General features: G+C 42.3%; 1 protein-coding gene across 1 annotated transcript in view; it reads left to right on the forward strand.

The window, feature by feature from the left end:
- The first annotated feature begins 2,026 nt into the window (after positions 1-2,026).
- Positions 2,027-17,558, forward strand: part of LOC311131465 (mast/stem cell growth factor receptor Kit-like) — a 45,517-nt gene continuing 29,985 nt past the window's right edge. The window contains exons 1-6 of the mRNA XM_084164479.1: positions 2,027-2,250; positions 7,172-7,426; positions 8,190-8,474; positions 8,608-8,747; positions 9,158-9,353; positions 9,566-9,752. Of these exons, the coding sequence (XP_084020605.1) occupies positions 2,196-2,250; positions 7,172-7,426; positions 8,190-8,474; positions 8,608-8,747; positions 9,158-9,353; positions 9,566-9,752 (1,118 nt within the window). The 5' untranslated portion in view covers positions 2,027-2,195. The remainder of the gene's footprint in view (positions 2,251-7,171; positions 7,427-8,189; positions 8,475-8,607; positions 8,748-9,157; positions 9,354-9,565; positions 9,753-17,558) is intronic.

The following is a 17,558-nucleotide window of genomic DNA, read 5'->3' on the forward strand; positions in this document are numbered from 1 at the left end:
ATTTAATGAAGCTGCCAGTTGAGGACCTGTAAGGTTTCTGAAACTAGACACTCTTGCTCAGTTGTGCACTGGGGCCTCCCACTCCTTTTTCTATTCTGGTTAGAGCTAGTTTGCGCTGTTCTGTGAAGGGAGTAGTGCACAGCGTTGTACGAGATCTTCAGTTTCTTGGCAATTTCTCGCATGGAATAGCCTTCATTTCTCAGAACAAGAATAGACTGACGAGTTTCAGAAGAAAGTTATTTGTTTCTGGCCATTTTGATCCTGAAATCGAACCCACAATTTCTGATGCTCCAGATACTCAACTAGTCAAGAAGGCCCGTTTTATTGCTTCTTTAATCAGCACAACAGTTTTCAGCTGTGCTAACATACTTGCAAAAGGGTTTTCTAATGATCAATTAGCCTTTTAAAATGATAAACTTGGATTAGCAAACACAGCCATTGGAACACAGGACTGATAGTTGCTGATGATGGGCCTCTGTACGCCTATGTAGATATTGCATAAAAAATCAGCCGTTTCCAGCTACAATAGCCATTTACAACATTAACAATGTCTACACTGTATTTCTGATCAATTTGATGTTATTTTAATGGACAAAAAAAATGCTTTTCTTTTTTCGAAAACAAGGACATTTCTAAGTGACCCAAAACATTAAGAACAGTAGTGTATATTTTTGGTTAAACTTATTTTATTTTTTTCCCAGTCTGAAAAAATTGGCATATACTGAAATCTGTTAACTCACCATAAATGTTAAACTCAATAACTAAAATATATTCATTAGGCCACTGATACTCAAATATTGCATACACATTACTAACCATTAGGTCTACTATAAATCTGTCACATCAACTATTGGTGGACTTTATCCTCAGGGCTTCCAACCATAGCCATGGGAAGCACTTTGGGGGTGTGCTAATGCAGGACTAGTAAAGTCCCAGTGCACTACTTCTGTGAAAAAAATGTAAACTAAATGTATTTAAGTGTTTACCAGCATTTGTAACTTGAGTCTAGACCACTTCAGTTTTCACATAGAAATAAGTAGCAATTGCAAAGCATTTCAAGAACCTGGAAGTATTTTTAAATTCTACAAGTATTATCATTTTAGTCATTTAGCAGACACTCTTATCCAGAGCGACTTACAGGAGCAATTAGGGTTAAGTGCCTTGCCCAAGGGCACATCGACAGATTTTTCACCTAGTCAGCTTGGGGATTAGAACCAGCAACCTTTCGGTTACTGGCACAACACTCTTAACCACTAAGCTACCTGACGCCCCGGCAGATAATTATCAGATTAACTGTTTTGTACAGATAATTATAATGTATTCCTTTTCCATTTTATTAGATACTCTTATCCAGTGCAACTGGAAAGTCTACAGGTACAAACCTAGACGACCAGCCTATGTACAATACAGTAATGTACATTTACATTAAGTGGTTTGTAAGGATGGTAAATTAATACTGCACAGAAAGTGGTTGTTTTCCATGTTATTTGATCAAGAAAAATATTTGATTTGATGTGGATGTTTTGGGTCTTTGCCCATAACTTTGCACCTTTTGATGTAAATATTTGAGGACAGGGTTTTGTTTTTCTGGATTCCATTATAATGACAATTGCAGAGAAAGGGACAGGGCAACAACTCTTACAATTCCAACTATTGAATCCTGCAAGATACTGCTCTTAATTATACAACTACCTTTTTTACCAAAGCAGAGATGCTGAAAAGATATGTATATATCGGTCTGCTAATACTAGTAAAGGTCCAGTGAACTACTTTTGTGAGAAATTTTTTTTTTTATTTCAAATAATATGTATTATTATTAAAAATAATATTTATAATCTGGGGATGCTGCAGCACCCTCAGCACCCCTACTTCCTGCAGCTATTCTTCCAATGCAAAGTATTGCTTTGATGTTCTGGCATGCATTGAATGTGATTGAAATACTTGTTATTGTTGATGCCACACAACCCGCACCCTCCCCTGCCCACGAACGACCTCTATGGACGCAGTTCAACACAACATCACCACCAGTTGATCCTAGTACTTCAACACAATACCCCGCTGTATTGTGCGTTTAAGACGTTCAACTGCATGTCTTAAGCCTTCACTGAACTGCCGAACAATCCGCGACATTTACAAGCGGGAGCGCTTTATGGTAGACATTGGCACCGCACTACAATATAGATGGAATTGTAATAATGGAATACCACTGGGTACTGTTTTCTGTCTTGATACAGTTATCCTTCCAAACAGGTAAGACATAATATTGGTCAACATAGTCTCTCTGCCAACAGTTGTGAGGCTAGTTGTTGTTTTACAGAAGTATATTTTAACCACATAGTGGTGATTGATCACACTTCACGAACATGATCACCTTGGTCACTATACTAAATAGATTTTTTGAAACTGTTTTGTTCATTATTATTTATTTGTTCTTTTTTTTGTGGACTATAAATATGTTATTTCTATTCAGTTAAGAATTGTATTGTAGCCTAGCCTACACCTTTTTCAGCAGATTTGAACTTTGTATAGTTTATGATTTTGGCAACACCGATCGTTCAGGACGTAGAGATAGCCTGTTGGTTAACCTGTACCTTTACATTTTGAGTAAGTCACTGAAACCTAATGAGGAAATTAGATATTTGTGTGCTCAGCATCAGGTTGCGTTCATCTCAATAATTCATCTAGTGGACCGGGCACAGCACGGAGACATTGGCAAAAAGTAAATAAACAGCGATTTATTTATGAACAGATTGATAAGTGACCTCGTTGTAGGCTAAAAAATGTTTGTTAGACATTACAATTAGGAATAGTTTCTACTATATGATTTGGGAACGTTAGTTCAATAGTCTAGTAGGACTATTTGGATAGGCTCGCTAAATGGTTTGTTATTTTCCAAGAGCCTCGAGTCATTGCCGCAGATAAGCGCTGTGCTTGTCATCTCTTGTCATCTCAGCATATAACTGTCATTATGGAAATGTAGAGGAATTCTTTGGAAGTAGGCAAATAAGCAGTGGCATTTTCTAAGAATTGGTTTTGCATAGACCTACTGTGGGCCTGTGGCGTTTTATATATTTTTTGTGACCATTAGCCTAGCCAATACAGAGAGGCTTTTGTCATACATTTTTATATCAACAATTTTTATATCAACATTTGCGTTCAAACTCTGTTTTTTAAGCCTTGTAATGGTGTTTTGGTGTTAGGGCTTCATGTACCATATAAAACATATTTGACACAATTTACAACATGCCTCGCCTGTGAATGTAATGTCACACCTATAATTGCATGCCTCACCTATAGATTTAATTTAAAGCTTTATTGAGCAGTATGGAGCTGTGAGTGGTAGGTCTATCACTGCTTGTGATTGCTTACATGGTTGAAGAATCAATCCAAAAAACACCCACTTGAAAACAGGCAAAGACAGATAAATAATGTCAGTTATCCTGTAAAGTGATGCTTCCTGAAATAGAGGAATGCTTTCTTCTGTAGAGTGGAGTGCAGGGAGGGGGGATTAATCTGCACAACCTGGTCTCAGAGCATTTCGTATTATTCTGTACATAAATCCGAGACGCTCCATTTATGATGATATGTTACATTTCATATGGTTACGTACGAAGATTGCTTAAGGCAAAAACGAAAGTAGGGTGGATGGGTGGGCATATACCGCGAATATCTAGCAACCCAAAGGTTGCGATTTGAATATCATCACGGACAACTTTAGCATTTGAGCTTATTAGCAACTTTTTAGCTACTTTGCAACTACTTAGCATGTTAGCTAACCCTAACAGTTTTACCTAACCCTTCACCTAACCTGCTGCCTGAACGTCTATCAACTCAAAGGTTGCGAGTTTGAAGATCATGACGGACAACATTAGCATTTTAGCTAATTAGCAACTTTTCAACTACTTACGACTTTTTAACTACTTTGCAAATACTTAGCATGTTAGCTAACCCTTCCCCCTAACCCTAACCTTAACCCTTTTAGCTAACCCTTAACCTAACCTTAACACTTTTAGCTAATCCTTCCCCTAACCCTAACCTTAATCCTTTAACCTAACTCCTAAACTTAACCCTAACCCCTAATCCTAACCCCTAGCCTATCTAACGTTAGCGAGCTAGCTAACATTAGCCACCTAGCTAGAATTCGTAACATATCGTTCATTGAGCAAATTCGTAACATATTGTAAGTTTCCAAATTCATAACATATAACACATTTTGAAAATGTGTAATATATAACACGTTTTGAAAATGTGTTACATATTGTACTTTTTGCAAATTCGTAACATATACACCACCAGTCAAATGTTTGGACACACCTACTCATTCAAAGGATTTTCTATATTTATACTATTTTTGACATTGTAGAATGATAGTGAAGACATCAAAACTATGAAATAAGACAGATGGAATCATGTAGTAAACAAAAAAGTGTTAAACAAATCAAAATATATTTTATATTTGAGATTCTTCAAATAGCCACCCTTTGCCTTGATGACAGCTTTGCACACTCAATTCTCTCAACAAGCTTCACCTGGAATGCTTTTCCAACAGTCATGAAGGAGTTCCCACATATGCTGAGCACTTGTTGGCTGCTTTTCCTTCACTCTGTGGTCCAACTCATCCCAAACCATCTCAATTGGGTTGAGGTTGGGGGATTGTGGAGGCCAGGTCATCTGATGCAGCACTCCATCACTCTCCTTCTTGGTAAAATAGCCCTTACACAACCTGGAGGTGTGTTGGGTCATTGTCCTGTTGAAAAACAAATGATAGTCCCACTAAGCCCAAACCAGATGGGATGGCGTATCACTGCAGAATGCTGTGGTAGCCATGCTGGTTAAGTGTGCCTTGAATTCTAAATAAATCACCGGCATTGTCACCAGCAAAGCACCCCCACAACATAACACTTCCTCCTCCATGCTTTACGGTGCAGAGATCATCCATTCACCAACACCGCGTCTCACAAAGACACGGTGGTTGGAACCAAACATCTCCAATTTGGACTCCAGACCAAAGGACACATGTCCACCGGTCTAATGTCCATTGCTCGTGTTTCTTGGCCCAAGCAGGTCTCTTCTTGTTATTGGTGTCCTTTAGTAGTGGTTTCTTTGCAGCAATTCGACCATGAAGACCTGATTCACACAGTCCCCTCTGAACAGTTGATGTTGAGATGTGTCTGTGACTTGAACTCTGTGAAGCATTTATTTGGGCTGCAATTTCTGAGGCTGGTAACTCTAATGAACTTATCCTCTGCAGCAGAGGTAACTCTGGGTCTTCCATTCCTGTGGCGGTCCTCATGAGAGCCAGTTTCATCATAGCGCTTGATGGTTTTTGCGACTGCACTTGAAGAAACTTTCAAAGTTCTTGAAATGTTCCGTATTGACTGACCTTCATGCCTTAAAGTAATGATGGACTGTCATTTCTCTTTGCTTATTTGAGCTGTTCTTGCCATAATATGGACTTGGTCTTTTACCAAATAGGGCTATCTTCTGTATACCCCCCCCCCCCCCCCCCCCCCCCCACCTTGTCACAACACAACTGATTGGCTCAAACACATTAAGAAGGAAATAAATTCCACAAATTAACTTTTAAGAAGGCACACGTGTTAATTGAAATGCATTCCAGGTGACTAACTCATGAAGCTGGTTGAGAGAATGCCAAGAGTGCGAAGCTGTCATCAAGGCAAAGGGTGGCTATTTGAAGAATCTCAAATATAAAATATATTTTGATTTGTTTAACACTTCTTTGGATACTACATTTTCCATATGTGTTATTTCATAGTTTTGATGTCTTCACTATTATTCTACAATGTAGAAAATAGTGCAAATAAAGAAAAACCCTTGAATGAGTAGGTATATCCAAACTTTTGACTGGTACTGTAATACGAATTGTAATTCGTAACATATCATACTAAATGGGTGATGGACATCCACAAATTAATACGTACCATATGAAACGTAACATATCATGCCAAATTGGGTGTCTCAGATTTACATACAGAATAATACGAAATGCTCTGAGTCCAGGTTGGTTTGCATGGTGGGTTTTGGCTGATTGGTGGTCTGTTAAAGAGAGCAGCACACAGTATGTTGTACCTGGTGTGTGTTTGTCCTGGACACAGCCCAGGTAGGCCAGTTCTGCCTGCTTCTCACCTGTGCAGGGGTTGTCTGCTCTGAAGGTGGAGTTTATTTTGTGCTGCGTGCCTGTGGTTTCTTTTTCTTTTCCACTGTTCTAACCCATCCTCTGCCAAATTTTATTTAGGTTATATTTAAAGTGTTCTAGTTGACTATTTCATACACAAATATTTATGTTGGGTTAAGAGCCGAAGGGCACATAAGGAATGGGACGGGAGATAACTTGTTTGGCCTTCAAGGCAAAATGAATATGACACTCCTCCCATGCTGATATTGCTGCAGGTATATTTCAAGTTGTGCCAAGAATTGTACATGGTGCATCGTTTTACATCTTTGCCAAAGCGATAACTCACCTGTCATTTTTCAGTCATAAAGTGGTGTCAATATATTGCTAGGAGTGCTATGATAATGATTGGTATTACTATCAAAGTGCATGCAAAACAAGCTCTGAGGCTCTTGTCTACCCATCCTCAGTATTGACGTACATTTCTAGCAGAGGAGGCTGGTGGGAGGAGCTATAGGAGGACGGGCTCATTGTAATGGCTGGAATGGAATAAATGAAATGGATGTGGTTTCCATATGTTTGATATGTTTGATACCGTTCCATTTATTCCCTTCCAGTCATTACAATGAGCCTATCCTCCTATAGCTCCTACCACCAGCCTCCTCTGATTTCTAGCCTAGTATTACTGTTGAAGTACCTGCAGTGCACTCTTTGCTGTTAAAGAAAGGTACTTCTCCTTCTTACTTATTTACTCCATTTTGTTAATCATACCTGTACTCTTCACCCTTAATCCACCTAAACACAATTTAGTGAAAGCCTCCCATATAAAACTGAATTGTCATTAGCCTAAAGAAACTGATCAAGGTCTATTGGAAACTAACTGTTATGATGTCTGTGCTGCAGCCTTTATGTTATGTGTTATATGGCTCTGAGTGAGGACTGTGACGTGTTATGATTACGTTTTCAGTGACTATGTGTATGATATCCAGAGCCTGTTTGATCAATACTGTAATGACCATCCCAACCATGTTACTACAGGCAGCGCCAGACCCACCATCACCCCCAGAGGCCTCCACCTGGTCATTCCACTCAACGCCCCCCTCAGCCTGCTTTGCCAGGGTGACCAGGTGGTGCAATGGCAGCGGGAGGACCGTCCCAAGCTGAGGGGTGAGGAGCGGACTAATGGGGCGTCCATCCTGAAAATCCCCAGAGCTCAGCCTGGCCACATGGGCCGATACATCTGTCTGGAGGAGAGAACCGGAGAGCAGAGCTCTGTCTACGTCTACGTCAAAGGTGTGTGTGTGTGTGTGTTTCTGACTCAACATTCATAGCCCTGTGTGCCTGTGTTGGCATGTATGTGAGAGTTTTTATGTGTATAAGGCAGTGGTTCTGCCTGGTAAAGCCTGATGACGAGTTGATGATTTGAATCAGGTGTGTAGTGTTAGGGCAAAAACAAAAATGTGTACCCCTTTGGGTCCCCAGGACCAGGATTGAGAACCACTGGTATAAGGGTATGAGTGAGTGAGTGAGTGAGTGAGTGAGTGAGTGAGTAAGTGAATGAAAAAGAGAGAAAGAGGGGGTGGGACAAAGTTTGTAAGCGAGAAAGGTAACGTTTTTTTGTCTGATCTCAGAGAGGCTTGTAAACATTTCTTTGAGGAAGTGATAAAACCTTTTTTTAGAGGGAAACTGTGTGTGGGTGTGTTTGTGCATGAAGGTGTTTACTGGATTGATTGGTATTTGGATCAGTCTTTGGATCTTCAACACTACCTGGACTAGTACCATGACCATAGGGCAGTACATCTGGATAGAACTGCTTATTTCTTGGAAAGTGCCTTCAGTTTGTGTGTGCACATGCATGTGTGTATGTGTGTCAGCGATTGATTGATTATTAGCTAAAGATCCAACTGGATCTGTCTCCATGTTTGAATAACATAATTAGCACAATCTCCTAATCTCTTCTCTCAGAACTATACACACAGTACTCTGGACATCGTTCCATATACTTGAGGCTGTTTTCATACCACACTGTTGATTTAAAGTTGTTTGTTTTTGGCAGATCCTGATAATGCCTTTAGAAAGACCATAGTGTTCAGTATCCTGACTCGTGCGGGAGACAGTGCCTCCATCCCCTGCCTAGCAACCGACCCGGGAGTGGTCAACCTGCGCCTGGAGCCGTGCCATGGCAGTGCCCTCCCTAATGGTCTCCACTATGCTGCCAGCCTGGAGCGGGGCATAGTTATCTATGACACTAAGAAGGCCTTTGAGGGCTGTTACATCTGCACTGGCAGACTGGGCGGTGCCCTCGTTAAATCACACAACTATGATCTGACTGTGCGACCAGGTAATATAACATTAACTGTGCGTGCATCTGCGCATGTAGGCACTCGCACATTCACTCCTGTGTTTGTGTTCTGGGATGTGAAGTACTGTATCAGTGATATAGTTTATTTTATATTCTCCATTTTTTAACTCAGTCCCAGATGTGCCTCCTATGATTGAGATGCAGGGGCCCAAGAGGGTGGTCCTGACGCGGGGCCAGAATCTCACCCTGACCTGCAGCACCACCAACGTCAACGGAGACATCAAGCTGAAGTGGGCCGCTCCGCCCGGCACGGTGAGAACCCTTTGCCCTCTCTCTGGGGGTTGGCCAGGGAGGCTAGAGGGATACCTAGAGGACAGCTCTCCAATAGACTGACTGGAAGAGATTGGAATTTTATTGGAATAGAGCAAAAGTTAGATGTCTTTTTTATTAGATTTTTTACATTTATAAGAAATAGCTCAGAAGAACGTTTGCTAGAGAGTCCAAAATGCTCCAAGTCTGAAACATCAGTATCTTGAGAAACTAGTGTGATGTTCAGTTGGCTGTGTGTGTATGTTTACTGCGTCTCAGGGTCCTGAGGGGTGTGTGTGTGTGTATGTGTGAGAGAGAGGAAAGCCCTCCTGTCCCCCTGCCCGGGGAGGGAAGGAATGCGGCCCAGACCAGACAGGGTTAATCTCTATAGATCTCTGGGTGTTGATTGACAGGATGCCGTGTGGGCTTCGTCTCCACAGCAACCGGCAGTGGAGAATGGCTCACGCATCCTGACTGAGCCCATCACACACGTCCGCAGCGCTACACTCCACATCAACTCTGTCGGGACACAGGATTCTGGGAGATATCGATGTGAGGGCCAGAATGAGAAGGGGATCAGCTCTGAGTCAATCTGGCTGGACGTCTATGGTGAGTATATGGCATTACAGTGTACTGCTGATCTATATTGAAATTCTCAATTTGAATGGGTTATATTATGTATTTCCATAACGTGAAACTATTGCAACACTCATTGGAAAACCAAAGTGGAAATGGAGTGGTTTTGTTAAGAAGATTCAAAGGTATTTTCATGTGGGTGACTGTCAGTGTGTCTGACCTGTGGGTTGTTGTATGTCTTCCAGATAGAGGTTTCATCAACCTGGCTCCGTCAGATAACAGTACTGTGCGTGTGCGTGCTGGGGAGAGTCTGTCCCTGCGTGTGGACATGGAGGCCTATCCCAAACCACACACCTTCTCCTGGAGCTTCTCAGGCCAGCAGTTGAGGAACACCTCCGACTTTGTCATCACCACACAGAACCACCAACACAGGTATACACACACGCAAGCACACACACCAGGGTTTCTGTTAGGATAATCTGGTACCGGACAAGTGACCGGTAAGATTTAATTTATCAGACATGAAAGAAATTGACCTGTCATCCATATGCATTGGGTGCGTAACCCATTAGGCCATCCACCCACGCAGCCAGTGACATCAATAAATTAGATATATTGGCCAAATTAGCCACATTTATGTGTCCTTAAAAACAGCCTATAACTAATTATAAAAACACTATTCCTTGCGTTTGGATCTGTAGCATATGCAAAACTTTAGCCTATTGTTTTATTGGTTTTTACTTTCCTAAAATAATAATGATCCACCTCACGGTTCAGCTGTCTGAGATTTCAGCACTAAATGCATCAGGGCATTGCATGCATACTTTGAAACAATAATGAGTTGTTAGGACGTCACAAAATGGTCGCCTAAAGTCATCAGGACGTTGTGTCATGGGCGCCGGAGATCAGAATGGCGCCGGAGAAGATGGCTGCCGTTTTACAGCCCTCTAACCAATTGTACTATTATGTGTGTTTTTTCGCGTTATTTTTAATTTATTCTGTACAAAATGTTTCTTTTCTGACCAAAAAGAGCTTCTGGATATCAGGACAGCAATTACTCACCTCGTATTGGATAAAGATTTTTTCTTCAACGAGTCGGACGCGAAGGATATTCTACAGACACCCGACAAGGCCCAAATCGCCGTCATTCGCATGACAAAGAGACAGAGATATCGTGGACATAGGTCGGGGTGCCTTGTAAGGATCCGACGGTGAGCGAGCAAACTGCCTCTTCCATCAATCCTATTAGCCAATGTTCAATCATTTGAAAACAAATTGGATGACCTAAGACTATATACTACCAACGGGACATTAAAAACTGTAATATCTTATGTTTCACTGAGTCGTGGCTGAACGACGACATGGATAACATACAGCTAGCGGGTTATACGCTACATCGGCAAGATAGAATGGCTGACTCTGGTAAGACAAGGGGTGGCGGTCTGTGTATATTTGTAAACAACAGCTGGTGCATAAAATCTAATACTAAGGAAGTCTCAAGGTTTTGCTCGCCTGAGGTAGAGTATCTCATGATAAGCTGTAGACCACACTATTTACCAAGAGAGTTTTCATCTATATTTTTTGTAGCTGTCTATCTACCACCACAAACCGATGCTGGCACTAAGATAGCACTCAATGAGCTGTGTAAGGCCATAAGCAGACAGGAAAACGCTCAACCAGAGGCAGCACTCCTAGTGGCCGGGGATTTTAATCAGGGAAACTTAAATCCATTCTACCTAATTTCTATGTTAAATGTGCAACCAGAGAAAAAAATAAAAAAAATAACTCTAGACCAGCTTTACTCCACCCACAGATGGCATTGAGGAGTACACCACATCAGTCACTGGCTTCATCAATAAGTGCATCGATGACGTTGTCCCCACAGTGACCGTATGTACATACCCCAACCAGAAGCCATGGATTACAGGCAACATCCACACTGAGCTAAAGGGTAGAGCTGCCGCTTTCAAAGAGCGGGACTCTAACCCGGAAGCTTATAAGAAATCCCGCTATGCCCTCCAACGAACCATCAAACAGGCAAAGAGTCAATACAGGACTAAGATTGAATCATACTACACCGGCTCTGACGCTCGTCGGATGTGGCAGGGCTTGAAAACGATTACAGACTACAAAGGGAAGCACAGCCGCAAACTGCCCAGTGACACAAGCCTACCAGACGAGCTAAATCACTTCTATGCTCGCTTCGAGGCAAGCAACACTGAAGCATGCATGAGAGCATCAGCTGTTCCGGATGACTATGTGATCACGCTCTCCGTAGCCGATGTGAGTAAGACTTTTAAGCAGGTCAACATTCACAAGGCCTCAGGGCCAGACGTATTACCAGGACGTGTACTCCGAGCATGTGCTAACCAACTGGCAAGTGTCTTCACTGACATTTTCAACATGTCCCTGACTGAGTCTGTAATACCAACATGTTTCAAGCAGACCACCATAGTCCCTGTGCCCAAGGACACTAAGATAACCTGCCTTAATGACTACCGACCCGTACCACTCACGTCTGTAGCCATGAAGTGCTTTGAAAGGCTGGTCATGGCTCACATCAACACGATTATCCCAGGAACCCTAGACCCACTCCAATTTGCATACCGCCCCAACAGATCCACAGATGATTTAATCTCTATTGCACTCCACACTGCCCTTTCCCACCTGGACAAGAGAAACACCTACGTGAGAATGCTATTCATTGACTACAGCTCAGCGTTCAACACCATAGTGCCCTCAAAGCTCATCACTAAGCTAAGGATCCTGGGACTAAACACCTCCCTCTTCAACTGGATCCTGGACTTCCTGACGGGCCGCCCACAGGTGGTAAGGGTAGGTAACAACACGTCTGCTACGCTGATCCTCAACACGGTGGCCGCTCAGGGGTGCGTGCTCAGTCCCCTCCTGTACTCCCTGTTCACCCATGACTGCATGGCCAGGCATGACTCCAACACCATCATTAAGTTTGCCGACGACACAACAGTGGTAGGCCTGATCACCGACAATGATGAGACAGCCTATAGGGAGGAGGTCAGAGACCTGGCCGTGTGGTGCCAGGATAACAACCTCTCCCTCAATGTGATCAAGTCAAAGGAGATGATTGTGGACTACAGGAAAAAGAAGAGTACTGAGCACGACCCCATTCTCATCGACGGGGCTGTAGTGGAACAGGTTGAGAGCTTCAAATTCCTTGGTGTCCACATCACCAACGAACTATCATGGTCCAAACACACCAAGACAATCGCGAAGAGGGCACGACAAAACCTATTCCCCCTCAGGAGACTGAAATGATTTGACATGGGTCCTCACATCCTCAAAAAGTTCTACAGCTGCACCATCGAGAGCATCCTGACTGGTTGAATCACCGCCTGGTATGGCAACTGCTCGGCCTCCGACCGCAAGGCACTACAGAGGGTAGTGCGTACGGCCCAGTACATCAGTGGGGTCAAGCTTCCTGCCATCCAGGACCTCTATACCAGGCAGTGGAAGGCACTAAAAATTGTCAAAGACTCAAGCCACCCTAGTCATAGACTGTTCTCTCTGCTACCGCACGGCAAGCGGTTCCGGAGCGCCAAGTCTAGGTCCAAAAGGCTTCTCAACAGCTTCTACCCCCAAGCCATAAGACTCCTGAACAGCTAATCATGGCTACCCGGACTATTTGCACTGCCCCCCCCCCCCCCCCAACCCCATCCCATTCCCCTCTGTTACGCTGCTACTACTCTGTTGACTATTTATGCATAATCACTTTAACTCTACCCACATGTACATATGACCTCAATTACCTCGACTAACCGGTGCCCCCGCACCGGTACCCCCCTGTATATAGCCTCCCTACTGCTATTTTATTTTACTGCTGATCTTTAGCTATTTGGTTTTATTTTTTATTTTTCTTAATTAAGACTTTTTTATTTTACATTTTTCTTTAAAAAACTGCATTGTTGGTTAAGGGCTTGTAAGTAAGCATTTCACTGTAATGTCTACACCTGTTGTATTTGGCTCATGTGGCAAATAAAATTTGATTTGATTAGATTTTTGATTCGAGGTTTTGTCTAGTTCCCGGTTGGTCACGAGGACATCCCTGAGGAAGTATTTAGGACATTCTTGGGATGTTGTGTCATGGTCCGTTGAAGGTTTTGTCTAGTTCCCAGTTTGTCCCGGGGACATCATCTGATGGTCGCAAAGAAACGTTCTCCCACAAAAAATATTAGTTTTAACCAGGGCACACGCACCCTAGTTTCATTACTCATCATCCTTTGTTACTGTTGCCATGACCATCAAGGCCCTGATTGGTGAACCACTGATCCAGTCACTGCTCTTTTTCTTTTGGAAATGCTAGGGACACACATACAAACACACACAGTGCTTTTAACATGCAGTGTTTTCAACTTGATTACATTGTGTATGTTTATTCCTACTGTAATTATTATTTAACATGTCTTCATCTAGGATTTGAGCTCACAACCTCTTGGTTCACAGCATTCCAAGCTTCCTGCTATTCCACGATGTCTGTATTAATGACTGATTTCACCTGTAGGTCTATTCCTACACTTAGCACTTCAAAGTAAATCTCATCTCTGTTAAAAATACACTGAAGAGGCCTCCCGAGTGGCGCAGCGGTCTATGGCACTGAATCGCAGTGCTAGAGGCGTCACTACAGACCCGGGTTCGATCACCGGCTGTATCACAACCGGCCGTGATCGGGAGTCCCATAGGGTGGTGCACAATTGGCCCAGTGTCGTCGGTGGGGCTTTACTTGGCTCATCGTGCTCTAGAGACTCCTTGTGGCGGGCTGGGCACCTGCAGGCTGACCTCGGTTGTCAGTTGAACAGTGTTTCCTCCGACACATTGGTGTGGCTGGCTTCCTGGTTAAGCAGGCAGGTGTTAAGAAGCGTGGTTTGGCGGGTTATGTTTCAGAGGACGCATGACTCGACCTTTGCCTCCCGAGCCTGTTGGGGAGTTGCAGCAATGAGACAAGATCGAAAAAGGAGATAATAATAATACTAAAATATAAATACACTGAAGAAAAACTATTACATTTATCATAGTGATTCAGGAGTAACATTAAAACAGAATAATTTTCCCCATCAACATTAGACAACCATTCTGAAAACCCAAACTCAAATTGCCGAAATAAGGAAATGAAATCAATGAGAGAATAGTCAGATTATCTGATAACTAAAATAGCAGGGCAGATGGCACTCTTTTGCTAAGTGCAGAGATGTATTATAGGTAATGAATGTGTAGGGGATTTCCAAAAAATTGTTGTGCAGCAGAAAGATCAGCATACCCCAAATCCAGAGGTAGTGAGTTCAAATCTCAGGTGGGGTCATATTGAAAAGTAAATATTAAGTGATCATGTCAAATGTAATCATATTGTCATTGATTAAAGATTCTACACTATTTTAGCTGAACAGTGTACCACTTACCTTAAAAACCCCATACCATTTACTTTACTTATAATGGTTTGGGACAACTGGGACCATCACGTGACAAGAACCTCCAGGGGACCATGACACAATGTCCGAAAAACGTCTCCGGAACAAACCAGAGAACGTTCCCTTGGGACCATCATGCGACATCCTAAGGACTAGTAAAGTCCTGAGAATGTCCTAAAAAGATCCTGCCATATTCCTGACATGGTCCTCAGTGACATCCTGGGAACTTCAAGGGAACTAAACAAAGGTCCCTCAGAGAACATTCCATTGGGACTATTACGCGATTTCCTAAGGACTAGTAAAATGAAAGTCCTGAGAACGTCCTAAAAAAGTCCTGACATGGTCCTCAGTGACGTCCTGTGAACTTACAGGGAACTAGACGAAGGTCCCCCAGAGACCGTTCCCTTGGGACCATCACTTAACATTCTTAGAACATTCCCAGAACATCAGTGGGATAATGTTGTGCCGAAACCCTTAAGGGACATAGTGGGAATGTTGCCAAATGTCCTCAGGACGTCCCCTGTTTGCTGGGTAGGTCTATTGGCTTAGGTGTCCACTGTATTATATGAATGTTTTTTTAATAATATAAAGGAAGAGAAGCTTAGGCCTAGCCCCTGAGCGATAGAGATATGCTGGCGGCATGCTAAGACACTGACATGAATTTATTTGTACTTGTCTGATAGGTTACTGTGTCTGCTATACAGATATAGGCATACAGAAAGAGGCTAATTCGTAAATTTTCGATTCAAATATGTTTTTGAAAGATGAGCATTATATTGTTATATGATAGGAGTAATTCTGGTAGGCCTAAAACATTCTTCCTCACCTCAAGTTCAGCTGTCGGAGTCAGTTGGAGCACCGGTGCGCAGTGCCTTCATATCATAGGCCTGCAGTATATTAGGCTAATAGCCAAACCACACCAAATCTTCACAAACGTTTCTAAACTTTATTAGAGTAATATCAAAAGTAAGTCAAGCCATTGTTTTTCGGGAAAATACGAACAGGATAAATGATATTGCGGTAAACACAACATTACAGTTGGAACTTAATTTGGCCAAAGAAAATGGCTCAACAGAATGAAACAACACACTTGCAAACGGGTTTAAACCTTCACAAAAGTTTTGAACAGGCTATATTGCAGCAATTACCAAGAAAGGCTAGTGCCTACCATACCCAACAAATGACAGAAATAGGCTAATTATATTTATTTTACAACATGCCTACTTATAACCCATCTTAAACTAAATACGGAGCACACAATTAAAAAGACAGATCTAACTTAATTTAGCCAACGAAAATGTCTCAACAGATTGAAACAAAACACATTTAGCATATTTTAAAGAACTGGTTTGGGTTAATAAATAGGCCTACAATAAACAAGGAAAGTTCAAAAATTGCTTCCTACCTGAAGAACGAGTTGCACAGTAGCCTACATTTGGCCGCGACAACATTCTTCTCATCTTTGTTTACTACAATATTAAAACATTTCCATACGGAGGACATTCCCATTTGAGCAGGGCTCCAGATTAAAATGTTCCCCTGGTGGCACCAGCCCATGATTATAAAGTAATTCACAGTGTAATAGACTACTAATCCAGTGATTGTCATGCATTGTAGGTAGACAATGATGCAATTGTTGTTATATCTTACTTTTAAAATAGAGCTCCAGAATTTTCATTTTTTTTTGCATCTTTATGTGCTCTAATATCATAGGCTAATTTATTTGGGGCTAATTCACCACCTGAGGAAGTGGAAACACTCAAAACACATTAGCTAGATCACTAACTCTAAAGATAATACCCACTCATAGTAGCCATGTATTAATTTAACAGTACATTTAATGTCTGTCAGAAGGTGTGCTGTGAAGGTGTGGTGCAGGAATCAAGCGCAGGACGCAGGAACTTAGTCCAATAGACTTTAGTGAACCAAAACTCAAAATGAGTCAAAAGAGCTTGGATACGAGCGATTACGCACACAGGCGTAAAATCTAACAAAATAACAATAACGCACAAACACGTGCGGGAACTTCTCCAACACAGAGGAGAGAACGAAGCACAGACATACACGACAGCAAGTTCAATCACACACAACACATGACAAACCCAACGATAACTTATAGGACAATAAGGAACGCTAAACGATAACAGGTGTACAACATCAAGACAAAACCAAACGAACATCGAAACATACAACGGTGGCAGCTAGTACTCCGGAGACGACGACCGCCGAAGCCTGCCCGAGCCGAAACCGTGACAATGTCCAAAAAAACTTGTTGTAGCCTATTGTCCAATGAGGCCTATGCACTCCCAATGGCCAATGCGCATTGAGATAAAAATAAAAAGTATACCTACAGAAAGCTGAGAACATATTCTCTCCATCTGTGAGAACAGGATAGCTGTGTTTGCCCAGCAATTGTATATTCAAATGTTATACAATCAGAACACTTTTCTTTCTCCCTGAGCTTTTTTTTTCCCCGGGAAAGGAGAGAGAGAGAGAGAGAGAGAGTGGCTCGCTGAACACAGAAACAGATCCCAGCGAAACAGGTACAGGGGCAGGCAGGCAGACACTTTCATTACAGGAATCATGGGGATAATGAACTTTACTGTTTGAACAAATCATGTTTTTAGCCTCCTAAAAAATAGGATGTTTTTAGTGAGGTAAATGAATGTGCAGCCCGCACAGATGCTCCAGACTGCGCTAATTTTTTTTACTTGCACAGCCAAGTCAAAGGGTCGCAAAATGCAACTAAATGATCGCAGTCTGGAGCCCTGCCTTGTAGGCTTTTCACTAAAGGCGTACT

The sequence above is a fragment of the Coregonus lavaretus genome (genome assembly GCF_964263955.1).
Source record: "Coregonus lavaretus genome assembly, chromosome: 6".
Lineage (NCBI taxonomy): Eukaryota > Metazoa > Chordata > Actinopteri > Salmoniformes > Salmonidae > Coregonus > Coregonus lavaretus.